Source organism: Eutrema salsugineum, unplaced genomic scaffold (assembly GCF_000478725.1).
Source record: "Eutrema salsugineum unplaced genomic scaffold, Eutsalg1_0 scaffold_6, whole genome shotgun sequence".
Lineage (NCBI taxonomy): Eukaryota > Viridiplantae > Streptophyta > Magnoliopsida > Brassicales > Brassicaceae > Eutrema > Eutrema salsugineum.
Window position 1 is genome coordinate 9,257,539 of NW_006256547.1, and position 26,786 is coordinate 9,284,324.

At 31.9% G+C, this 26,786-nt stretch overlaps 4 protein-coding genes and 1 pseudogene across 4 annotated transcripts; 1 reads left to right on the top strand and 4 right to left on the bottom strand.

Moving 5' to 3' along the window:
• Nucleotides 1-482: 482 nt before the first annotated feature.
• On the bottom strand, nucleotides 483-3,495 carry LOC112083454. Its single transcript, XM_024151482.1, has 7 exons — nucleotides 3,358-3,495; nucleotides 3,099-3,266; nucleotides 1,177-1,324; nucleotides 1,036-1,098; nucleotides 785-808; nucleotides 605-689; nucleotides 483-534 (listed from the first exon to the last, which is right to left on the bottom strand). The coding sequence occupies exons 1-7, from the start codon at nucleotides 3,493-3,495 to the stop codon at nucleotides 483-485; spliced, it is 678 nt and encodes a 225-aa protein (XP_024007250.1).
• Nucleotides 3,496-4,589: 1,094 nt separating this feature from the next.
• Nucleotides 4,590-5,808, bottom strand: LOC112083455. Its single transcript, XM_024151483.1, has 5 exons — nucleotides 5,668-5,808; nucleotides 5,319-5,583; nucleotides 5,084-5,162; nucleotides 4,875-5,005; nucleotides 4,590-4,600 (listed from the first exon to the last, which is right to left on the bottom strand). Exons 1-5 carry the CDS (start codon nucleotides 5,806-5,808, stop codon nucleotides 4,590-4,592), a joined length of 627 nt encoding a protein of 208 aa, XP_024007251.1.
• Nucleotides 5,809-11,060: 5,252 nt separating this feature from the next.
• LOC112083456 lies at nucleotides 11,061-17,348 on the bottom strand (annotated as a pseudogene).
• Nucleotides 17,349-20,993: 3,645 nt separating this feature from the next.
• On the top strand, nucleotides 20,994-24,637 carry LOC18012188. The gene is made up of 11 exons (XM_006395885.2): nucleotides 20,994-21,128; nucleotides 21,238-21,556; nucleotides 22,219-22,422; nucleotides 22,514-22,594; nucleotides 22,685-22,771; nucleotides 22,849-22,944; nucleotides 23,042-23,095; nucleotides 23,187-23,938; nucleotides 24,042-24,090; nucleotides 24,191-24,230; nucleotides 24,322-24,637. Exons 2-11 carry the CDS (start codon nucleotides 21,272-21,274, stop codon nucleotides 24,474-24,476), a joined length of 1,803 nt encoding a protein of 600 aa, XP_006395947.1. The 5' UTR covers nucleotides 20,994-21,128; nucleotides 21,238-21,271; the 3' UTR covers nucleotides 24,477-24,637.
• Nucleotides 24,638-24,684: 47 nt separating this feature from the next.
• LOC18012189 (protein-tyrosine-phosphatase IBR5) lies at nucleotides 24,685-26,202 on the bottom strand. Its single transcript, XM_006395887.2, has 5 exons — nucleotides 25,877-26,202; nucleotides 25,274-25,373; nucleotides 25,115-25,172; nucleotides 24,919-25,025; nucleotides 24,685-24,828 (listed from the first exon to the last, which is right to left on the bottom strand). The coding sequence occupies exons 1-5, from the start codon at nucleotides 26,099-26,101 to the stop codon at nucleotides 24,689-24,691; spliced, it is 630 nt and encodes a 209-aa protein (XP_006395949.1). The 5' UTR covers nucleotides 26,102-26,202; the 3' UTR covers nucleotides 24,685-24,688.
• Between the last annotated feature and the right edge of the window lie 584 nt (nucleotides 26,203-26,786).

Genomic DNA, 26,786 nt, shown 5'->3' on the forward strand with positions numbered 1-26,786 from the left:
AGAACCACCGAGTGCCTTAAATATATATATACTAGATTTAGACCCGTGCTGTGCACAGGAAGTTTTTTTTATAAAGATTTCAAGTTTGGAGAGCATATACAATTTGAATTTTTATTTGTGTGTATGTTAATAGTTAGGTTATAAGAACAATTTTATATATTTGTCGCATTACTTGAATGTATATTAACTTGGTATGGTTTTGGTTATTTATAATTGAGGATGATATTATTTAAATTTTCAATGTTGTCTACATAATATATACGTATATAGTATTAGACGAATATATATACATATATATATATCGTAATGAGCAAACATCTATAGAGAATAATGAAAGCAATCTTTCTTATTAATAAATCCTGAATTTGACATAAGTACATAGAATTAAAATGTTGACTACTTCATTTGGTCACCTTTGTAGGTAAACGACATGAATAGTTGAACCTCCAACCATAACTAATAGGTGAATATGATATATGAGATTAGTCTTTAATCTCAATATCATTGTTCTCCATTTTATTGGATTTGAAGTACCTAAATAATTATATACAGATATGTTATTACTGGCATTTAGAAAAATATCAAATATTTATATAGTACTTACCTATCTTTGAACTTGTCAACTTCGACAATATGGGGATCAAAAAGAAACCTTGACATCCCTCTTGCATCTGAAACAGTCAATGTCCCTAAAACATAGATTTAACGTATAATTAATATTTGATCTAACCATAATAACTACTGTTATCATGATTAAATGTTAAGAACTTAGTTAGAAATAAACCATTGTTGTAAGCTATACGCCAGTCTGTCAATACACATGTTATATTAGAACCACAGGCAGACCACCATTGTGATTGGAAATCATCAGCCAAGTTACCATAAGCAACACAACTAATTTCAACATTCCTACAATATATTGACAAAATATATTGTTATCTTAATAACATACAATTAAATGGGTAACGATTCAAATACTTACTTGAGATTTTCTCAATGTAAATCGTAGTCGACTATAGTATCTACGAAAATCACCATCTAGTCCGTAATCCTTAATCCTTGTAAGTCGTCCAACGTGGACAACATCACCAAGTAAATCTAATATCACATAAAGTATCAAAAGATATTTAAAAGATTTTAAATTGAAAATCAATGAGAATTGTATAAGACAAATACCAATAGGATACTTATGATCAATAGTCCCATCCAAAATATCCTCAAACTCTGAGAAAGACATAAATTGAGTATCGGTGGGGATTTCAGATAGCCTTTTGACAGTAGTGTTCTGAAGTAGAAAAATCCTCCATTTATGATGAGTTGTTTTCTGAAACCAAAATGAATCATTTACAACAAAATTATGTAGAGTATTCCACTGTCCTTCTTGCAAAGCTTGATCATAATACGAAACCAACACATGATTAGTCATCGAAGCTTGAATCTTGCATCCATGAAAATTTCAGTATAAATATATTTAGATTTTTATGAATAATAATACTACTATGAAGTTAATAACAATAACTTACTTCTTCATCCACCAGAATAAATTCCAAACCTTCAATTCCTTGTGGACCAAGAGTTTCCCATATTTTTAAAACCAATATTTTGATTTTCCAGTCCGATCTCCATGAATGCAAATCGGAAACTCGGTGATAGAGTTCCATGGTGAAAGGGTATGATGTGGTATCTAGGTTTTAGACAACTGCAAAATCCAATATATATAGGAGGCTTTAGGTTTATAGTAATACAGTTAAATTAATATGTCTAATGGAAACCGAATATCTCGTATAAATATTTTCTAAGATCAGGATCTATATGTGTAGTTTCAAAATTAGAAACTAAAAATTCATTAATAAATTCATATATTATTTTTGATTAAATCTAAGTGATTTTTTATTTATTGGTGATATGATAGTACTATTTATATAGAAGTACAATGATATATATAAACTGTGTAATATAACAGAATAAAACTTTTTTATGTTGGTTGCGTGTTAAGGATTGGTAATACATGTCTATTTTAAATTTCTACTACTCATCAGCGAATAAAAAGGCAAAATATATGACTAATAAATAATGCAAAAAATTAATATTCAAATAATACACTTTATTGAAATCAAATTAAATATGGTAGGAAGAGAAACAAAGTCTTTATTAAAACAAACTTAGGAGAACACCACTCCTAACAAAATAAAAATAGAATATAAATTATAAGATAGCATAAAATAAGTCATAATCCTTTCTTCCTTGAGAACTTGAAGCACTCACGTATACTTCCGTCATCAGAATTTGCAAGCCTGAGAAGAATATTTTTCATGTAATTAGTCAGTAAACAAAAAAATCATAATCTAAAACTATTGAATGTTAATAACGATTATTACTTGATCCCAAAGCTTTTGACTTCATCCAATGGCGGGGCAATAGCAAAACGTGAAAGCGATCCCTCCTCGTAATTTTCAATTGTCATTTCATCTAATATATAAATAAGATAAGGCAATCAAGTTTTGACTATGAATAAGGTTGTCTTATAAATATGAAAATCATATAAACGCACCAATGTTTTTCTTAACCAACCAATCAGTTAAGACACAAATAGCAAATGGACTCTTCCCTACAGGACCTTTGCATTTCCCTTCTATCTCGTAAGCCAAGTCATCATGTGCAACACAGTTAAGAGTACAATTCCTACACAATATAATTATTATGATTATATTTTTTCTCAAATAATAATATAAAAACATGAAACCATTATATTACTTACTGCAGGTCTTTAATTCGGAATCTCAAAGTTGGAACACTTTTGTCATCGGGATAAACAACTGTTACCATATTGTCGACATGATCCAGAACACCAATCAAATCTGGTTTAAAAAATATTGTAGTACCACAACTAATCCAGAACACCAATCAAACCTGGTTTAACACAATTAATCATACAATACTATAATCTATAACCCTAACATAGTTAAATACATAATTAATAAAGATAAATGTTAATACTTACCAACTGGGTAGAAGTGGCTGTAAGGCTTATTGTAAACACGGCTGAAATAAAAAAAACGAAGGAAAGGATCTCCAGTCAAAGGTCAGATGGAACTGACCTTAGTTTCACCATCTAAAATTATTTGCTTAATGTGTCTTGTAGTCCGTTCTTCCCACTTGGAAGGAATTAGTTTGAATTTGGATAACTGCACCCAATTTCCTTCTTGCAGAACGTATTTGAAATAGGATAGATTGAGGTTACCAACGTAGGCAGAAATTCTGCAACCCTGTTAGGGTAATAGACACAAAAGAATATTAGTAAAAGAATATCAAGTAGTAATGATAAGAAAGATTGATTGAATTTAGTATCAAACTTACATTCTCATCAACCAATATGAAATTCATCACGCGAAGTCCTTGAGTGTCAAATGCCCCCCATCGTTTTAAAACCTTGACCTTGATTGTCCAACCATCCTCCCAAGATGGTAACTCATGAACCATTTGGTACTCACACATTGTGTTTGTGTATTGGATTTAGATGAATAAATTAGGTTGTGAAATAGGTTTATATAGGAGTAAGTTAGTATTTTATAAATGGTACGTTCCGAAAATATTTGAGTAGATACGATTGAATAGAAAAAGATTCGAAATCGTTAGTGATTTAAAGAAACTGTATATTGTTAGGTAGATATTATATGCCAGAATTAAACGATTCTGGATGGTTTTCTAGAATTTTAAATTTTAAATTTAGTTTGTGATGCAAAAAGTATATTATACAGATAAAAGATTCCATATTAGGAAAACTAAATTTTGAAAATCTAAAAGGTAATTTTTTAAGAAAACAAATATCTAATCAGATATTAAGGATGTTATGGGTTAGCTCGAGTAGGTAAGGAAGATGATTATACAATATCTAATCAGATATTCAGGATGATGAATATAAGGAATTAGTTTCCCTAATATCACATTTTGCTTTTAATATTATAATATTATCATATCCCAATTATATCGGCAAACTAATTATACTGTTTTCCAAATGTAGAATTATAAGAAGGCAGAAGTTTGGAAACGTAACACAACTTTCTGTATTTTTAAATACGGAATAATTAATACAAAATATCGAACATAAAATTGATTAATATGTAACCAAATATTTACCTCGTTCTAGAATTAGGTATGCATACGATTTTTTAAAGATATATTCATTAGTACATAATTTATTAGTTCTTTGTTTAAGTTAAATCGAAAGTATTCATATCAAAAATTAAGTTCAAATTAGGTGATATTGATAAAATAACAATGCAAACATTGTCCTATGTTAATTAGTTTCATTTGTTAAGCATAATTCAAAATCTGATTAAACATGCAACGATTATATGAAAATAAAAAAGATTTCAAATCATAAATTAAAAAGTTAACAGCAAATATTTAAAATTAAACGAAATCCGAAATAAGTAAAAGTCTTAACATTCAACAACATAGGAGGACATCACTCCTTTTGATTAAAGTCTTAAAAAAAAAAAGATAGATATTAAGATAAGATAAGGATGGGCCGAACTAAGCATCCCTTGATCTAGAAGATGAAGCATTGTGGGCCGAATCCCTCACCTTTACCCACATCCTGAACAAAAACATAAATAAAACATAACTAAGTATAAGTATATGAATCAAACGTATTATACATGTAATAAGTAAACAAATATAATTATTACTTGGCCCGGAGAGTGTAAACTTCATCGAGTGGTGGATGAACCAAGAAACGTGATATCTATCCTCCTTTATAATAATTGATAGTGATTTTATCTATATAAACAATAATTTATCATATTAAAATTATATCCAATCGATTATAATATATGGTACAAAAACAACACTAACTATACGATATTACTTACTGAAGCTTTTCTTGACCATCCAATCAGTCAATGCACATATGGGAGTTGGTCCATTCAGTATCTCACCGTTAGATTTTTCCTTTATATAATAGGCCAAATCACCATGTGCAACACACTTAAGTGTAGTTCCCCTAAAAATGGAAAAACATTAATACTAAAGGACATTTAAATAATAAAAACAAAAATATTTAACTTAAGAATGGCATTACTCGATATCATTGATACGAAAATGCAGAGTTGGAACCGTTTTCCCATAGTTACCAATAACTTCAACAATATCTCTGAATCCTTGTCGAAAACACCCAGCAAATCTGTATTTTAAACAGATAAATGACTGCATGGTTATTTTTATTTAACATAAATCTTTTTATGAATCCATGCAAACCACTAAGAAATACTGATGCATTTTACAAAAATTAACAATAATAGTAAAAGAGAACTAACCGATCGGATAATAGTGAGCATAAGGACGGTTGTGAACACTCGCAAAATCAACGAAACTGATGAAAGGATGGTCGGTTAATGGTCTGATAGAATTCACCTTTGTTTTCTGAAAGAGGATGATTTTGTAAGCATGTTTAGTGGATCTATCATTCCACCCGGAATTAGCCAAGCCAAACTGGGAAATCTGAACCCAAACTCCTTCTTGAAAGACATGTTGAAAATATGAGAGTTGTGTTTCATCAACGGTAGCAGCAACTCGAGATCCCTAAAAAAAAAAAATCTAAACAAATACACAACAAAGAGACTTTACAAAAATAGATAACTTATTTAGTGAAAACACGATACTTACACTTTCATCAACCAGGATAAGATACATGCCATCCTTTCCGTTTGAATCAACAGTCTCCCAACGCTTGAGAACTTTCCCTTTGATGGTTTGCTTGTATTCCTCCCATGGTGTTAAATCGCTAACCATTTGATATTCGGCCATCTTTTTTAGTCAGAGATATTGATGTTAATTTTGTAGGTTTTCTCTTTGTGAAGGATGAAGTTATGAAAGAACAAAGTTCCTTTTATATATAGAAGACCTAGACGGTTATTATGGTAAAGTTGCGATGGTTTGAAAACATTTAATTGTAGTAAATACAAAAATGGTTCATTTAATTTGTTAAAAAAAAGAATAAGTTCACCGAGTATAGTTCATTCGGTGTAAGATGTCAGTAGATGTCTCTGTTTATATTCCTGGTGCATAAAAAGGAAGTTACAAATGTAAAGATATAAATATATTTCTATCAAATCACATGAATATATATGCAAACTTTCAACTACTATATTTATTCATGGTTGAAAACTTCCTAAACTATATATTGGGAATCCAAGGGATATAACATTCTAAATGTGGCGAATATTTTTATTTCCTACAATATTTATAAACCATATACTATAGTATTAGTGATTAAGATATTTTATATTTTAAAGGAAGATCTCATTAGTGTATAAAATATATATAGATATGAAAATTGGAAAGTGATATTTATGTTAGTAAAGTTTCCTCAATATAAATGTATACATGCAAAAAAAAATATTAATGAAAATAGCACTTAATAAAAGCTGCAATCAGATATCGATCAAATCAATTCAATATCTTCACTTTGCATGCACAGGTCATAAAATTAAGTATTCAGCAACAAACCAACTACCATACAATATTAATGTAGTTGTTACTAAATTTTTAACATAGAAACATTGACTTAAATTTTTCTATGCGTGATTTTGCGTTCTTGATTTTTCAAACTTAATTATAATACGAATACATAAACAAATCACATAACCCTATATATAGTTCAACTGAATGTTAAACCAGTATATTTAAGATTCGATAGTTCATATTTGAAAACATGTAGTAAAAAAAAATTTAAACATTTTAAACATAATAGATATAATTATGGTTACTACATATTTAATAGAAAATTCATATAAAATAAGTATCTCCAATATTTAAAACATCACATAATATTAATTGTAGATAAAAACATAGAAACCAATACCATCATATAAAAGTAGAGAATTATACAAAGATAAGAAATTTGAAATGCAATCAGTCTCTACTCTTCACAGAAGATGGACTTGCCTCATCATCATTACTACTCAAATCAATGACATTGGTATGTTTGTTTTGGTTATTCCAAAACCTGCAGATAAATAAATTCATGTAAGCAGTTATTCAAAAAGCTACATATTTTATTATATTAGAAATTAACTGCTTATAACAAAATACCTCTTAACCAAAGTTTTGGCTTTTGGACAGTCAGGATGAAACTCGATTCCAGAAATCCCTCCTCTAGACCGAAGATAGTATCCAGCTAGGAAAATAATATAATTGTTATTTTCATATACAAAGCTATACAACATTAAATAATTAATCAATATTATTGGTATACAAAAACTAACCTTCTCCTTGTTTAACAGACCAGTCGGTTAACATAACATCAAATGGTAATTGTTTCTCACTGAAAATCTTGTCATTAAAATCAAGTGTAAGTGGTCCTAATGCAACACACGATAACAATAACCCTCTACATATAAATTTAAAATTTTAAAACAACAAATAAACAGAATATTAAATCAGATATTAAAAAATAATTGGAGCTTACTTGTAATCTTTCAATGTGAATGATATACTGGTAGTCTTCTTATCATGTCTCTCAGGGTAGGAATCATCATTAAAAGTAACCAGAGGATCAATACTGATAACAAAACTATGAATATCTGAAGAACTTTATAAATAAAAGAAACTTTAGTCTAAAATGAGATTATTAATAAAAGGCATAAATATACCGATAGGAAGACCAGCCTCTGTTTTAGCACCATGCACATCAGAAAATGAAACAAAACCTTATACAATTTTGACTTCGATAGGCTCTATGTCTTCTACTTCTGTGTTATTTAGAAACCTGATACAACTACCAATAGGAGAATTTGGTTCGCCTGATGTATCATCAAAGACCACGAATTCAGAAAAACATTTCTATTCACCCTCTTCAATTGTCTTGTCGAATGATTTGATTAAATCGGTAATATAGAGAAAAGCTTGAATAGTTTCACCCTGTATTTATTAATAATTTATAGAATACAAAAACCTGATTGAATATAGTATAACAAAAAGTTTAAAAGATAAGAGAATAATAACAAACTAAATACCTCTTCATCCATCAACAGAAACTGTAACGATGGACGTTCTCTTGGATATTTTACATGCCATTTCTTCAAAACTTTGCATCTTATAGTCCAATTTGTTTGGTCACAATGCAGATCTGAAATTAGGTCATAGTCTTCCATTGAAGGATATGCCAGAGAGCTTTTTCGGTTCTAGAAAATAGTAACTGAAAGTTTGAAAAAAAAGGGTAATGAGATCTCTCTTATCTAGGAAACAATAATGTCTTCAGATTGCTTTTTAAATTTGTGATATATTATTTTTTTCTAAATATCCAAATATGTCATCGGTTTATACAGTATATTTTATCATATCGAAAAAGGAACTTACACAGCCACTCAATATATGTATTGAAAACATAAAAGGAAAACAGTTTTATGTCATTGTGTTTTCTAATCAATAATAAAGCAGCAGAGACTATTTTATATTCAAATATGTACATAAGTGTTATAATATTAAAAAAGGAAAATGTATCACCGATTATTTCTCAAGATATATATCACGCTTGAATGAAGTAAGTCTGATTATCGAAATGTCTCTATTTTGGTAATTGCAGAGTTTGGAGATTATTATAAAACAAGCATAACATTAAAAATAGAAAAGTTACATATGTCAAACAAAACTTTATTTATTATTGATATATAAATTGAAAATTTAATAAGGAACAATCTAATAGTCTAAATAATTTAAAGGTGCTTATAGGAAATTAAAGGTGCACAGCATGGGTCTAAATCTAGTTATAGGTTGATTTGTGCTTGTGCTCGAGTATAACCACTTGCAGTTATTATAAATGCTGTCAAATGAAAACAAAATAGTGAGTAAGCAGAAAAATTATTGAGTTCGAATAAATATAAAACTTGTAGATTTAACACTGAGTACATACAATACTTACTATCATTTCTAATGGAAGATACATCTAATTCCTTGGAGACTGGTTTTACAAACTGCATCAATAGAGTTCTGATATTTCATTAACATGCATGGTATAAAATAATAGTATTAAATAAATATAATTTCAATACCTTCCACATATCTGATAGGAGTGATAGTTGTAGAAATTATGAACTGAATATTGAAAAGGGATGTTGTGTTAATGTATTCAGCATTAACGGGAATAAGAGTGAAATCTTCAATTACAAACCATGAGTTTTCTACAATACTATTTTTGAAGAATTGCATGTATTTTCTGTAAACTATAGCACAAATTGTATGGCCCTGTAAAATGAAGAAAGAGTAAAGGTTTTTGAAAGTATTCATTATGTAACATACTGAAAATGAATATAATGAAATCTACACTTTACCTCTTCGTCATATAGTTTCATATTAAGAGTAGTTCCTCAATGTGGAGTATATTGTTTCCACTTCTTAGTAATTTTAACCCTAATTTTCCAATCAGTAGTAGACGGATTTAAATCGGATGTAGAATCGTAAGTAGAAATCATGACGGTAAACAATATAAGGATTTCAAATGGCAGACAAATTTTAGACAATAGAATCTTTATATAATGGATAACTTCTGTGATAGGGTATTCAATTAAATAATATCTAATATGTATAAGGGAAACTAACTAATAGAGATATATTCGGGATATACATAGTCGATATCTTCGTGCAATATATGTTGTAATCTCAAATATCCGTAAATTAAATTCAGCAATGTTTTTAATAATCCATATTAATTAATATATGGAGAAAATCGTTTTTATTTAATGTTTAAACTAGATTCTAACTCCGTGCGTCCGCACGGAAATTTTTTATTTTATTTTTAATATAATTTGTATATTTATTTTTTTGTTTAAATATAAGTTGTTTATTATTTATTTATTTTTTTAAATCAAGAATATTTATTTTTCAATTTTTCAAATATGAAAAATAATGAGAATAAGATGTGTTAAACTTTTCATCAATTTATCACTTATTGGACATTTTGTTATTATGTTTTAATTTTAAATAGTATAGATTTGTATAATTGTAGAATAAGAATATGAGTTAATTAAATATATTTCGATCTAATGTTAATTATAAACTTTGTTATTATGTGATTTTAATTATGTAAATTTAATTATGTAATTTTAATTATGTGAATTTACATATAAATAATTTATATATCTATGATTTGGCAAATCTATCTGTTTAGTTGCCTTAAATCATTTTTTAAATTTAAAAGTACAATTTAAATTTATAAATTTAAAATTAAATTTAACCTATATTTAAAGAATTCTAAAGTAATTAAAATTATTACCTAAATTTTTGTAATAAAAATTAATTTTTTTTAATTTTAAATTAAATTAAATCTAAATTTTGTAATTAAATATAATTATTAAAAATCTAGAATAATTTGAAATTTTATTTAAATATGACTATAGTTCAAGAAATTTATAAATATCTAAATTAATAACTAATTTTCGAAATTAAATATCAATATAAAATAATTTTTTAAAATTAATTATCATCTATATTTAAGGAGAATCTAAAAATATCTAAACTAATCCTAATTTTCGTAATTAAATATAAATATAAAATAAAATAAGTTTTAAAAAACTATGGGAGTGTTTGGAAGCAAGCACTAAATGTGCTTCTGTTTTAATATAATAGATAATGAACTTGACTAACTTTGAATAATTTATGTTTGTTTACATATGAACCTGTTATGAAGTGATCATGATATTAGTCTGTCAAAAACTCAATTACATATAACGAAAATAAGTAACCTACGACTATATAAACAAATTATATGTTGATATATATCAAAGTAACATATGAGCTGTGTGAAACAAATCATAAATTCAAATTGAGTAACCAATAAAACGAAAGTGAATGTATTAGGGGGAATAGTACATAAATATCAAATAGTAGACCAATATATTGCGGACAACAGAACATATCATGATCATTTGCACCAACACGACATCAATAGCTTTCTTGCAACTTCCTGAATACATTACAAATCCATCATACACGTTAATTAAAAAATCATACTAAGCAAACGTAGATACTGTTCAAGTTATAACTTACCAGTAATGTTGAAACTATATCTTCTGGAACACTTTTTTGAATACAACGTTCATTGTCTGTTTCTGAGGTTTACCATCTTTGTCAATAATAAGCACTTTTAACCCATCCTTTGATTTTACTCTAGATAGAGCAGCATATAACTGGCCATGAGAGAAAACAGGCTTTGGCAGATATAGACCGACGCTTGAAAGTGTCTGACCCTTACTTTTATTTATGGTCATAGCAAAGGCAACAGCCAAAGGAAATTGTCTTATTCGCATTCTGAATGGAAATTTTCCTTCAGGAGGTGCGACATTCAACCTTGGAATATAAACTTTCTGACCATGAGTGTCACCAGTCAAAACAATAGCTTCGATGATATGATCAGCTAATTGGGTGATTTGTAGCCTTGTCCCATTGCACAAACCAGCCTTTGGATCTATATTCCTTAATAGCATAACTGGTGTTCCTACTCTTAATCTCAAAGAATGATTAGGAAAACCAGACAACTTTATATTATTCAAGAAATCAGGAGTATATACTCTGCTATCCTGGTTAGATGTATCAGATGGATCTATAGAATCAGAACTTAGATAAGTCTTCTCCTCACCTTGATAATAAAAATTTATAGATATATCAGTATATTATATCAATATAATAGAAAACTTAAAAATTAAATGAAGTAAACGATAAACAATGATAATTGTGTTTACCTGTCAACATAGAAAGCATGTACTCGTTGATGAGGCATACATCATCATTCGTTGGACACAAAATAGCCCTTTCCTAGTAAAAGTGAGGATCGGTATGCTCTTCAAAACTTAAACCATAAACTTCCTCGACAATAGATTTAATGGGATCATCACATTCTTTTATTAGAAGTTCATCAGGAATGTCGATCATAACTTCTCCTGTGTTTGGTAGATTAATTTTACCATCGCGAACTTTAAGAATCCATTCTGAAAATGATTTGATTTCCTCTGCTACGCTTTCATCAAGATTAGCCAAAAGCCTCATGTTTTTTGTAAGCTTGAGCACCTTGCAATCATTCCATAAATATGACGAATTAATAGAAGCCATAACAATGTCTTCCCTTCCTCCACCACTGATAACGGGCAAAATTTGTCTAAAATCACCACCAAACATAACAACTTTTCCTCCAAATGGTTTTTCCTTATGACGCTTAATAATGTCACGCATAGTACGATCCAAACTTTCAAAACAATATCTACTCATCATAGGTGCCTCGTCCCATGTGATAAGAGCTGACTCAGCAACCAAATTCCCTAAGTTTGTTCCAGGTTGAATACTGCAAGTAGTGTCATCATCTGGATTTATTGGTATACCAAAACGGGAATGTGCGGTTCTACCACCAGGCAATAACAAAGATGCTATTCCACTACTTGCAACATTCAAAACAATTTCACCTAGCAGAAACAGCAGCAGACAGTAGTTTCCATAAATGAGTTTTTCCAGTACCACCGAACCCATATAAGAAAATATTTTTCCTTTATCTTCTGTGACAGATTCTATGATCTCTTTGTAGACATTCATCTGGTCGTCAGTTAAACCAGGAATCATTCGTTCTACAATAGCCTTCATTTCCTCTCTATCATAGTTTCTTTCATAGTATATTAACCTATTGATACCAGCTGTGTTGTAATCACCCTCTGGCAAAGGCATTCCATCATAATTTGAAAGAGAACCACCATTGCTTCGCAGTATAGTCTCAATTGCATCCAATGTGTAATTTTTTAGCTGTTCATCAGAGAGGTCCAGTTCTGCAAAATGATCACATCATATTTATATAAATCCAATACTTAATATTTGCATAAAGTATTATGGTATTCATAAGATATATAGTTAGAGACCGTGATTTCAAAATAAAAGAAATACCTGGATTGTTTTCAATTAATCTTCTTCTGTAAAGAATATTATCAGATAGCAAATTCCATGTTTCTTCCCAAACTTCAAATGGATTAATTAGGCTATCAGTCAATAGCATAACGCAGAACAGTTTTCGAAGGAAGTCACCAGAACCCCACACGCTTGCTTCATTAATCCCATCTATATATTCTCTATCATCATCTAGTAAACCCAATGCATAACACCCATCTTTGTATGTAGGATGTAAAACACAATCAACTGTCTTCAAATCATCAAACCCCTTAGGACATTTGTGTCGGTTGAGTAGAACACGAAGGTAGTACAATATTTGTACGATCGTAAACAAACATTGTAGGAAACTCAGCATATGTTAGGTTTTCAGCTTCTGGATACTTATTGCAAGCTTCAAAAAATGCTAAAAACATTGACCTCTGTACGAACCTGCGATTTAGAACAGATTCAACTGGATCATCATCATCAAAAAGTACTGATTGCTCGTTTTCAAGATGAAAATAGAGTTTCTCCACTGGAGTCGTCCTAAAATGGATTAGAAATGCTAGCAAACGCCATGTAGCTTCGCATGCAGAAACATATCTACATACAAAGAAATCAGTAGACATTTAGTTTGTAATGAAAACTTTTACAACTTATAAAATATGCATACAATCTCTATCCACTTAAATATTACCTGCAATCGAAGAACTCCTTAATTTCATCTGTAGTATCCTCGCCGTTTTCATCTACATTTGCGCATGCTACAGATTCTGCACCTTGATTTACATCATGTTCAATAGTAGCTAGAACACGATCAGGTCCTTTGTTGATATATTTGAAAAGGTATTTGATTGACCTTGCCTGAGTACACCATTCAACATTGATGTGAGCTCTATATCGCAACAATAGCTCTCTATTATAAGGCACAATAAAACTGTTGTCAATTTATAGTCCATTCTTCTCAACAAATGCTTCAGTCTTCCTTCTCATATAATATGGAAACCCTCTGTTGTCAATGGTAGTTCTTTCACAATATTTCTTTGGAAACTTCTTAGAACACTTCCAATTTACCATACATGGACCACTTTTGTTAATCACTCCGCAAGGTCCATGTATCATGTTTTGCTTCACTACTTCATACAAAGAAGGATCAGTATCTTTTACAGGAATCTCAGCAGAAATAACTTTATCAATATATTCAGCAGTAGACAATTTGCTTTTTTCCGCCATCCATAGTAGGATATGTGCATGTGGAAGTCCTCTTTTCTTGAATTCAATAGTATACATACCTGTTAATATAAAACAACCAAATATGGATTACTATAACAATTTTAATCAAATTATAAATAAAAATATTAAGAATGTAAATTTAACATACCACAAACATTTTTTCCGAAAATGTTATTTTCAGTGAGATCACTCATAAGGCTGTCTAGCTTAATTTTGAATATCCTGCAGAAGATATCTGGTCTATCTTCAGGATTCAAATTTCGCTTCTTTGCATATCTAATTATCTCAGGCCAGTTTGGATTGCAGGTGAAAGTTATAAAAAGATCAGGAAATCCAAAGTGCTTACAAATGGCAATTGCATCCAAATAGTTATTGTTCATATAGCGTGAACCACCGGTAAATGATGCAGGTATCAAAATCCTCTTACCTCTGTTGGATAAATCAGAGGTACCTTCCTTTTCAGCCTCAACCAGATTCATATACTTGTCTGAACGAAGCTTCTTCTGACTGTTCCTGAAATATCGAAGTCGGCTAGACTCTATCATAGTAAACACATCAACCAGAAACTGCTGATACAATCGTTTTGACCGAATGACTGACTGAGATTCCATTAACCTATCTTGAATTCTATAAGCATAGAATTCTCGCATGCTTATAGTTTTCCGTTTCCGTTTGTTGCCATCATCAAAACCGTCTTCAATACCAACAGTGAATCCATCCTCACCATATGGAAATAATAATGGATACTGAAGAGCTAGATAACCCACATATAGTTCACTAATTCTTCTGAGGTTTCCGTGTGTAGTCTCTAATACAATATCTCGTATATCCATTCCTTCTTGAAAATCCCCCGGAATCAAGGCTGCGACTTCTGTGGAAGTTGGCATGTTATGATACGTTCCTCCTTTAGATCTTCACTCTAAGCACTAGATCTCACGATTTGGGTAAAACTTGGATATGAACTTTGAATAGAAACTGTGGGAATGATAGGTCACACAAAGGATGCGGAAGGCCTTTGATATACCAGGGTGATTCGATGGATATGACACACCAAAGAATCGGTTTGCTTGAAAGATATAACACACTTACAAGCTAAGATGTTCAAGAGAACAAATGATCTAACTTAGAAAGAGTTTTTGATAGAAAAGATAGATGAGTTTAACAAGGAGCGTACAAGGGTTTAAAAAGAAAGAGAACAAGTCTGTGACAGCCAAGACTTGTCTCGGAAATAAATAAGACAATAAAGACTAAGTTTGAATAAGGAAGAAACAAGAAAGAAACTCTTCTTCTCCAGGCCGATACTTCAAGTGTTGGGCCTCTGTTGGATCAGCGAATGAGGGATATGATGTGAGCCGTTTGTCTCATTAAAAACCTCCCTTTGGAAAACCCATTGGGACAAAACCAAAGGAGAGGGAAAAAGAGTGCAAACGGGTCACATGCCCATTCACTGATCATCTTGAGCCTGTATAGAAACCAATGCGGCTTGTATAGCAACTTCTCCCTCCTGGCTTAAGACATTAGTTTGTCTCTAACTGGTTCTAAGCATAGGTCTGATAGCTTCCTTATGTTTCTTGCTCCTTGATCGAGTTATTGGACCGGCTGGCATCTCCAAAGCTTCTTCTATATCCGGTTCTTCTTGTTCTTCTAGTCCAACTTCTTGAGCTCCAAGTTCCAAGTCCTCTAGGCTGTCCATGATCGCTCTAGGTTCTCCATTGTCATTGAGCCATTGCAGCTTATACGGCTTCGGGTGCTTCTCCATCTTTAAGCCTAGCTTCTGAACCATCACTTCACTAGCCATGTTGGTGCAGCTTCCCCCATCTATAATGAGGCTACAGACTTTTCCTTGAACGATACACCGGGTGTGAAACAGGTTCTCTCTTTGTTCCTGCTCAGCGTCTTTGGATTGGAGACTTAGAGATCGTCTAGCCACTAATAAAGTCCCTTGAGCTGGAAGTTCCTCATGATCTTTCTCAGCTGCGACCTCAGACTCTTCCTCATCAGACGCTTTGTCTCCATTATCCAACAGAATCATGTTCTTTCGATTTGAACATTCATTCGCGTAATGTCCCCTGCCTTGACACTTAAAGCACTTGACATCTCTTGATCTTGGATTAGTAGTTTCTGCCTTTCCTTTGTGATCTTGAGCAACTGGATACGACTTGGCTTCAGCTTTTGGGTAGGCGATCTGCTTTCCTTCTCTCTGAAAAGATCCTGCTTTTTCTTCTTTCGGGTAAATGGGTTTAGTAACGGTTGCTCCACCTCCATAGCTTGTCTTAGTGGGTACACGTCTCTTGAGTTGTTGCTCGATCAGTATGGCTTTGTGTAGCATCTCCTCCACCTCAACATAATGTTGCATTTCCAGCCTGTCTTGAATTTCTCGATTCAAGCCCCCCCCCCCCCCCCAGATCGAGTTATTGGACCGGCTGGCATCTCCAAAGCTTCTTCTATATCCGGTTCTTCTTGTTCTTCTAGTCCAACTTCTTGAGCTCCAAGTTCCAAGTCCTCTAGGCTGTCCATGATCGCATCATGTTATGTGTTCTAGCATCTTTATTCCTGTTAGCAATGAGAACTAACTTGACGTTGTCTTCTGGTTGTTGAATATTGTATCTGTCTTTGTATGAACGGAAAGCTTTCACCATTGGATTACAAAAGTTTAACATCTTCATGAGACATTCAATTAACGCCGGCCTTAACTTGGTCGAGCTAGAGACCTTCTTGCTGAAATAGTAAGAAAGTGCATAATTAAATGTAATGTATGATAAACATATTAACCATTAGTAAACAATAATGTTAATGGATATTAAAATAGTGCGTACAGTGTATACCTGATTGATTTCTCTCTGTTGGTTATCTCATTAGCTGTATCATGGATATACAGCTGACAGAACTTTGGTTTCTTTTTCCCTCTGAGGAATCAAAGAACCAATTAAGTGATAATTTTCACCATGTAGTTGGAATATGGGTGGACCACGACCCTTGTTTATATCGTAATTTATCTTTCCACCAATAGATGTAAAAGAAAACATCATGTTGTAAGCTCTGATATTCTCACGAAAATGGCGACAAATTTCATCATCACTCGAGAAGAGATATATCAAAAATGGAGGAGGTTGGTTAAGTATGGGTAGCTTAACTTTTCCCTGCAAACAACATATAGTAAATATATATGTTGCACTCTTCTTCTTTTTCTGAATGCGTTCATTAAACCACATCCTTGCTTTGCAGTGTGTGCATTCATACACCGGATCACCATCATCATAATATCCTGAGGTAATATAACATTCGAGATAATTGAACATTTAATACAGTTAATAATATAACGGAAAAAGTATCAATATAAATGTGTAAAATTAGAGACATAACCATTTTCTAATATCATAGGTTTACGTTCATGATCATAATCATCTGCTATGTATCAGTTCCATGAGGACTTTCGTTAAACTTAATCCCCTTCATTAAACGTTACCTGTTATGTCTGGCCTTTCGCTGTCTCTCGAACAAAGATTTAGATAGTTGATTATGTCTTTCTCTAGCAATGATTTTGTCAACAGAAGAGTTCCACCACATAATGACTTAGATTCAGAGTTAAGATTACATTAATATGTATTAAAGGATAATAAAAACTAAAACTAATAGGAAAAATGAATTACTAACTAAGATAAGGATACATGACTTCTCTATTCCATCAACTGTGTCTGAGCTTGATGTATTCTTGTTTGATTTCTCTGGTGAAAACATATAACCAAAGAATATTGAATCAAAAGGAATGTTCTATATTAAATCAGATACATCTTTTAGATATAAATACAAATCAGTAATCTTACTTGGACCACTATGTACTTGTTTAGGAAGACCGGAATGATGGGGTTGTGAAACAAGAGTTGTTCGAGACTTACTAACAACAGATGGTGGCGTCGCATAGGTTGTATTTGAGGTTGTACATTCAGATACATTAGTATCATTTGATGAAAGGATACCATCTGATAATATAATTCAAAAACAAACAATGAGTTAATAATTTTTGTAGATAAAATGTTATCAATTCATTCTACTATTAATAAATGGAATTCTTCTTACTTGGCTGTAAAGGTACAGATTTAGCAATACCAGAATCTAGCCTCCGTGAATTAGGATTTGTTCGAGATTTGCTAACAATAAATGGGCGTGTCGCATACGTAATATTAGAGGTAGTGGTTTCATTACTATTAGTTTGCCATGATGATTGGATAACACCAGCACCATGAATAACGTTGCTTGCTAGGTTTAGATCAGGAATTGTTGTATTATGTTTTGCAATTTTAGGCCGTGAAAATTGAGTTTCAGGTATGATGTTACCAAACCTAATACCTGAAAATATTATATATGTTAGCATTGAATGTATAACATATAAGCTTACTATATATAAAAGAAAGAAATGAAAAATGGTAGTTGAGATATAGGTAACCCGTTTCGTCAGAAGATGGTGAGCATTGCAAAGGTCTCTTTATAGGTGGCATGTTTTCTTTTAATGAGCTTGGTAATGCTATATGAAGACAAACAATATCATAATATATAACATATAAGATAATTCATAAAACGATTTTTTTAAATAAAACATAGTTCACATACACTGTTGAGATTTAGGTGTATTTGACCGTATAGAGAAACAACCCAGAGTTGCTGACATCTCTAAAAATTTCATCTACGTATATAAACAAAAAAGACAACACAATTTAAAAATAATTCAAAGTATAAAACTATTGAGTAAAGCAAATAATAGATAAAAACTCACTTGAAGTAGATATGTCAGATGTAATCCGAGATGAACTCTTCACCAAATCGTTTAAATTTCATCTATGTATATAAACAAAAAAGACAACACAATTTAAAAATAATTCAAAGTATAAACTATTGAGTAAAGCAAATAATAGATAAAAACTCACTTGAAGTAGATATGTCAGATGTAATCCGAGATGAACTCTTCACCAAATCGTTTGAATTGCTTAAATCTCTAAATATCATATCAAATGCACCAGAAATAGGCTTTGTGGAATGTGTTTGGCTTGTAGATACTGTCTTCTGTTTATTTTGAATTCTGTTTTCATCATTTTCGTATCCATAACGATTTTTTTAGAACTATGCATTGCATAAGAAAGTGAACATAAGTGTAAATAGAGGTAAACGTGAACACAAAGAATGTTATGAAGCGGAAAACTTTACTTATATGAATGAATGGTTGTTTGTTCGAAAATTCAAACTAAATGTGATCCCTTATGAATAGCAAAACAAATATTCTACATTTAAATTCATATATCTAAATCCACAAATATAGATCGTAAATATAGAGGAAGAATCAATTTAGTTACAAATTGCCAAATTAAAAGGATAATTATAGTTAAGTAAAGTAAGTAATACGGTTAAAAGATATAAGTTATAATACATTATTCAGTTTTAGCTATTGATGGAATTTGTTTTCGGTTATTAGTTATACGGATCTTTGGATATATAGCTTCGTATAAGTATATTTAATTTCTTTACAATTTTTGAAATAATACTCCATAAATAAATAAAGAATAATACATTAAAAATTGAGTATAAGCTAATTATGTTTGAGTACTATTTAATATATCAATGATTTCATTTGAATGATGATCATAAGATTTCAAAGACAAATTATGTTTGAATACTATTCCAACGTCTCGACAGCATTCAAGTACTGTTTCCACACCTTCAATATCTTCACATAAACTCTCCATTGAGTTTTGAAGGGCTTCACGGAGTAGAGATCGGTGAAAGAAGACATAATAGCAAGATGACAATTTTAGATTCAGAAATGTATTGAAAGGTGAGGGATGAGGAAATATTGGAGAAACGTTACATCTATATATATACGGTATTAAGAGAACATCGTATTGCTAGGTTAAATATTTCAAATTTAGAACTTTCTTCTTGTTAATCTAATCCAAGGATCTCGGATATTCTTCGTTTAGGAATAAATATACCTTCCGCAATTTGAGTTACTGATATGGATCTTTATTTAGTTATTTAAAAATTTGCCAAATTTTCAATGTAGAATATGCGAAAATATAGATACTTACTTAATCTGTTTGAAGTTTAAATTATTGTTATTAGTTGTTGATAAAATTGCTCAAAGAAAATATCTATCTTTCGAAAATATAGGAACAATGTTTTCAATGTGGAGATATGCGAAGATATGCGAAGATATTGGAACCAAATAATTCAATGTAGAATATGCGAAAATATAGGTAGTTTGTTTATGCGTTTCAAGTTTAAATTTTTATCCGATCTTCCTAAAAAATGAGTAATCAATACTGAAAACATTTTTAAAAAATGATATTAAAATAATACATTTTTAGTTTTGGAATTGTTGATGCTTATAAACGAATTACCTAAATAATTAACTAATATAGAAATGTTTATATGTTTGTGAATAATATATAAGTTAAGGTAGAAATAATGTATAACGTGAATTATGAATAACGTAATCTCCTTAATAATATTAATTTGCAAATATTTATTGTAAAATTATGTTCATTCAACTTGTATAAATAATAATTAATAAGAGAATATATACATAATACAAAAATAATATTTGGAAGTTCAAAAAGATCAGAAGAAAATTAATGATTAATAAAACTATAGATGGAAATATACAGTTAATAATAAAATATATGAAGAACACGTATTTGAAAAAATTATTGCAGTTAAATGTATTTTAAAAAATAACGTTCTGTTTAGATATAAAGATAATAGGAGAATTAAAATTAAATAAATTAATGATGTATCTAAATATCAATTTTAATCATAGAATTAAATAATGTCTCCACTTTAATATATTGGATATATATATATATAGAGTCCTTTCCTTCTCTTCTTCGACAAGTCTAAAGGATAATTCATTCCTATTAATCTTTGTTGTTCTGTCTAATTGAAATCTTGTTAGCTATATAATTCGCTTTCGCCACAAAACCTCGAGCTCGTCGGAAATCAAGGTACGACTCAATCATATCTCTGTTCTTCGCTCTTGGAATTTGAGATGAAATTGAATTTTCCGCTGGATTTTTGTTTATTTTTGGGGTGAAAAACTCAATTCATATGTAGAAATTGTAGATGTGATCGATCCAATTCCTGATCCATGGCCGTTGGCGATAGTAGCTTAGAGTTATCTCATCGCATGGAAGAATATTCTGGAAGAACAATGAAAGTTTCTGTTGTATGGAAAGGAAACAAATACACTCTCCAGATCGATTCCGGGTCAAATCTAAAGGATTTGGGTTATGAATTGATGAAATTAACCGGCGTTACGGCGGAGACGCTCCGTTTGATCGTTCCTCGGTTGAATGAAAAAGGGTCAAGATTGTTTTTGCCTTTCTCTGATGAACACTCGAGCTTGAGCTTGCAAGAATCTTCCATAATTGAGGTTCGATTTTTCGTTTTCGTTTGATTTTTCCTGAAATGTTGTTGTTGTAGGAACACTAGTTCTATTAAACTGAAAATTTGTGAGGAAATTACATAAAATAGATAGATACAAGAATTTAGAAAACGCTCTTTCCTTAATTTGGTTTAATTAGTAGACTTTGCTATCATTGTTGTAATTATAGCTTAAGGTTGAATTGGGAGTCTCTTCCGGGACATGCCATAAAGTTGGAGTTACAAATCTTTAAGCAACTAGTGTGTGGTCTAGTGGTTTGTTCATGTGTATAGAGGACTCTGGAACAAGTTCTACCAAATACGAATATCGTTGTTGTTCCTTTTGGCTATTGTAGACGCTTTAAGTGGCTAAAATTTCCGGTTTCGGCCCAATATCTACCCCAGTTATCGAATAAAAGAAAGGGTGCATTGGGATAATCAATATGTAGCAAAGTAGGCGAGAATTCAATCTTGTTCATTGTTTTGGTTGTTTAAACAGTTATTGTATTCCCATATCGATTGATTTATTCACCACTTAAAGTGTATGTATTTAGTCTCACTACGCATTTTTCCAAAGCTTGTCAAATGTGTTTAGTTTATCTCTTTTTTTAAAGTATACAAAAGCTCTTGTAATCTTTTCTTATTATTGATTTACTTTCTTCTTGTTTTTAGGATAAAGCTATCAGAATGATGGGAGTGTCTGAAGAAGAGGTCAACGGTGTTCTGAAAAATGCAATGCCTGACATGAGAATACTTGGCTTTGAGGAAGAAGAGAGAAGGCTTAGGCAAAAGAAGTTGTCTAACACGTCAATCAAGCTTCCACAGGGACCTTACATCTTCTGTGATTTCCGTACTCTTCAAATCCCGGGTATAGTGGTAAGTAATATCCCCAAATTGCCATGTCTAAAATTTATACTTGTGTTTTTGCGTCTATATAAATTGACACTCGAGACGTTTGTTCATGCAGTTAAACCCTCCTGCTTCTGATGCTCTAAAGAGAATGCACATGCTTGCAGCAGACCCTGGTATTGTCGCGGTTATGAACAAGGTTATATTTACATGTAATGAGATACTTATCATGCATCTGAGTCAGCATATATCGATAATATACCAATCGGGTTTCGTTTTGCGTTTGTAGCATCGTTGGAGAGTAAGAATTATGTCAGAATTCGCCCCAGTTGGTTATGTTGGTGTCAGTCCGAAATGTCTTCTAGGCTTCAACAAGGTAACACTATCACGTCCTCTGTTCCTTTGTCTGTTCTTGCGTTGATTTTCTCAAATGTTTGACATTGGCTCATGTAGAATCAAGGAGAGGAGATTTCTCTACGTCTTCGGACTGATGATCTCAAGGGATTCAGAAAGTACCAGAGCATAAAAAAGACTCTATTGCATGAGCTTGTACGTTAATTACTGTGCAACTTGAAATTCCGCAAAATCTGAACATTACTGCATGAGTTTCATTTAAGAGCTAATATTCTCTGAATCAATATCTCAGGCTCACATGGTATACACGGAACATGATGAAAACTTTTATGCTCTTGATAGACAGGTAATTTATATATACAACGGTTAACAAATATGTCTCTGTTATCTCAGTTTTATATTGGTGGAGATTTTACAAATGAGTGTTTGTGTGACAGTTGAATAAAGAAGCTGAAAGCTTAGATTGGACTAAATCAAGGGGTCACACTTTAAATGGAACGAAAATTATGAATGACTATGATGAGGAAGACCACTTCGTTGATGAACATGAAACTTTTTCTCAGAGGCTTGGTGGAAATCAATACGATAATCTGAGAAATGCTCGTGAATCGTCTGTTGCTGCTGCTTATCGCCGTCTCTCCCACGCAAGTGAAAACAAAGACGCTGGTGTTTCGAAACTCAAACCTGATCCTGATGAATTGGTTGATGTTCGTGATGAGAATAATCAGCCAAGTCTCCCTAAAGCTAAAGTTGAGCCTGATCCAGATGAAACCACTGAAAATGGTACAACAGAAATCGATCAAGGTCACTCATGGATTCCATCAAATTCTAGAGATGCATCTGCACCAGAACATCACTCAGGCTCAACTGAAATGGCGAGTAATCTTCCTGGCCATGCTGAAGATGATAATGAACCTGATCCGGATGACTTAGAAACACTCACAAGTATAATGGATGTTGAGAATATGGAAATTTCAAATGATCTGAAGAGACCTCCTGGAGAGCCTAATGCAGATGAAACAATCATTGTGGTTGATGAGCCTGATCCAGATGATTTGGAGATTCAAAGGATCCAAGACTCTGTTACCATCATCTCTAACCGTCTCAAGAAAGCCATAAATGCCTTGAAAACTGGAGTTAGCACTGTTGAAGCGACCAATGTGCTGCAAATGCTTCTCAAAATAGTGAGGTACCTTGTCAGCTCTTGGCAACTTACAACCGTGTCTGCAGATTTAAGTCCATTGTTATGTGAGTGAAGATACTGACTTATTACTTTTTTTGGAATGTTCCAGGAACATAATTGAACAGCCAAATGAAATGAAATTTAGAAGGCTGCGTAAGGTATGGAATCATTAGCCTTTGATTATCATTTAGTTCCTTATTTGAGTTAATATATTAAGGGACCGTCTGATTTCTAAAAACTACATGACTGCCATTTCAGGGAAACCCTGCAATTAAGCGCAAGATACTCAACTTTGCAGGTTTTTTTTTTTTATCTTCTGATAATAGATTGTGTATAATAAGATATATGTGTTAACCGATCTTGGGTGGGATGTTTTTGGCTTTTTGCAGCTGCCGTTGAGATCCTTTCCGTGGTTGGCTTTGTCGAAGAGATGGTATGGGAAAACACTGGAACACAAGAACCATATTTGGTACTGAAACGTAATGACCCAGGCCTCTTGTGGATTGCTAAGTCCATGATCGAATCACACACCACAGGTTCGTAGCCAAATATTACGTACATGTTACACTGTAAAGACTGAATTTATAAGAAGTGGTTCTGTTAAATGGAATGTGTGAATCTGCTGACTGTACAGCAGAACATGATATCAATAGAAATTTAAAAAGGTAAATCATCACAAGAAGAGAGTTAAAACATTGTAAAATTCCTCAAACCGAACTCTCAGAAGGTATCTACAAGTAAAATCGGCCCTCAGTGTTAACAGGTATCCATGCGAATATCATCGTTCACCGGTTCGAAAGCCAAGTCTTGAAGTTGATTATTGAGCTCAGGTAATCCATAGCCATCTCTTGATTTAGTTAACCTCTTTTCAAACTCTCTAAGCTGTTGCTGGAACTCTGTTTCAAACCAAAAGTAACAATATCAGGAACTTTAACTTGATTGTTCAATCCAAAGCTTAAAAGTATCCATTGTCCAGTAAGATTTACCTGTACTTATATCAATCGATGGTCTTCGGTTTTGGACCCACTGGTAACTCTCAGCCAAACTCCACCGTTTGCGTTTCATCAAGTAAGCAATCACAATCGCTGGTGATCTGTCAGAAACAAATCACTACTTGTGTAAGAGAAATTTAACAAGAAGTGTCTCTAATAACACTGTTGTATTTCTATTCTAATCACTCACCTGTTTCTCCCTGACATACAGTGCACAAGAACACGAGACTTCTCATTTTCACATTCTTCTGAAACAAAATTGTTAATCAAACCAATAGTGAGACATCTCTTCTCATACCCAAGAATGAGGCGGAAAACAAATAGAAAGATTTTCCTAAAAAATTCAAACCTAAGAAGTGGATGGCACTGTCAAATTCTAAAGCCTTTTCATTCTGAAGACGATGATACGTGAATGATCTTGGGTAGAGATTCTCGCACAAAGGAACTGTCTGCGTAAAACCAACAAGGAGGAAGAAACCACACTAAGAACCTTGAAAATTGCTATCTTTTTAATGGTGAAAGATAAAAACTTTCAGGAAGCTTTCACCAGTAAACCAACGAGGAAGAAACAAAACTAAAAACTTTAAAGTTGCTATCTTTTCAATGGTGAAAGATTGCAACTTTCACTATTAACCAAACTATAACATGTGAACCTCGCATTTGATTAGGTGATTAGTTCAGGAGACAAATTAATTTATCACTGTAACCAATGAAAAGTTGCAATCTTTTTTTTGAAGAAACCAAACTAAAACCCTGAAGTTGCTATATTTTAATGGTGAAAGACAGCAACTTTCACCAGAAAATCAAACTATACCATGTGAGCTATTCAAACTATCATTGTCATCATCCAAAGTTGTGATCTTTTATCAAAAAACCAAAATTAAATCTTCAAAGTTGCGATCTTTTTTTACGGTGAAAGAAAAATAAGTGATTTTTGGATCAAAGAATTTACATTGAGAATGCGAGAGATTCCCAGAGTCTCATCAACTTTAAAGTTCGAAGCGCTGTCGTATCCACCGAGATAGAGAAATTCCGGCAAAATTTCCGAAGGAAAAGAGCTGCTTTGGATTGGCGCCGCCTTACCGTAGTGGCCGCAGATGTCGCAGGTCTCTCCTTTCTCGTAGTTATGATAATGCCGACAAACACGGCAAGGATCTTCACCTTCTCTCTTCCCCATTGCAGTCGGCAAAATCAAGATCAGTAATGGTTTTCAGGCTCGACGATCGACGATCAGAAGAAAGGACTCTCCAAGACCTAGAAGAGCGAGTATGTGAGGAGAACCGAGAAAGTAGACATGAACAGAATATATATATATATTAGCAAAGAACAGACTAACAGAGTGTATATATCAATAGGCTTTCTTATTTATTTATTTTTTAAGTTTGTGTTTATTTCTGAACTTTTTTTTAAATGATAATTAAAACAATTTGTCAATCCATGGTAGAACCGAGTATATTGTACGGTGGAAAAAAAAATAGTTTGCGTATGAAAATTCAAATTATAAAGAGTTAGAGATATGAAATTGGACATCTAAATTGTTCATATTCTAATCGGAATCATTTGGAAGAGTTTAGAAAAGAATTGGCCGTTTTCTCAGAAAATAGACAATATCTCTAGGTCTCGTGGACTAAAATTTTTTTTTTTCTGAGAATTTTAGATTAGATAACAAAAAAGAAATCTTTTTTGTTATACGTTTGAACAAAAAGTTTTCATATCAGTTATGACTTGCATGATTGCAAACCAAAATATAGCTATAGTTTTTGCATTAGATTATTTCGTATTAGTAAAAATGATGTTTACACCGAAAGCACGACAATCTGTTTTTGTACTTTTTTTAAATGAGTATAAAATTCTATTCACAA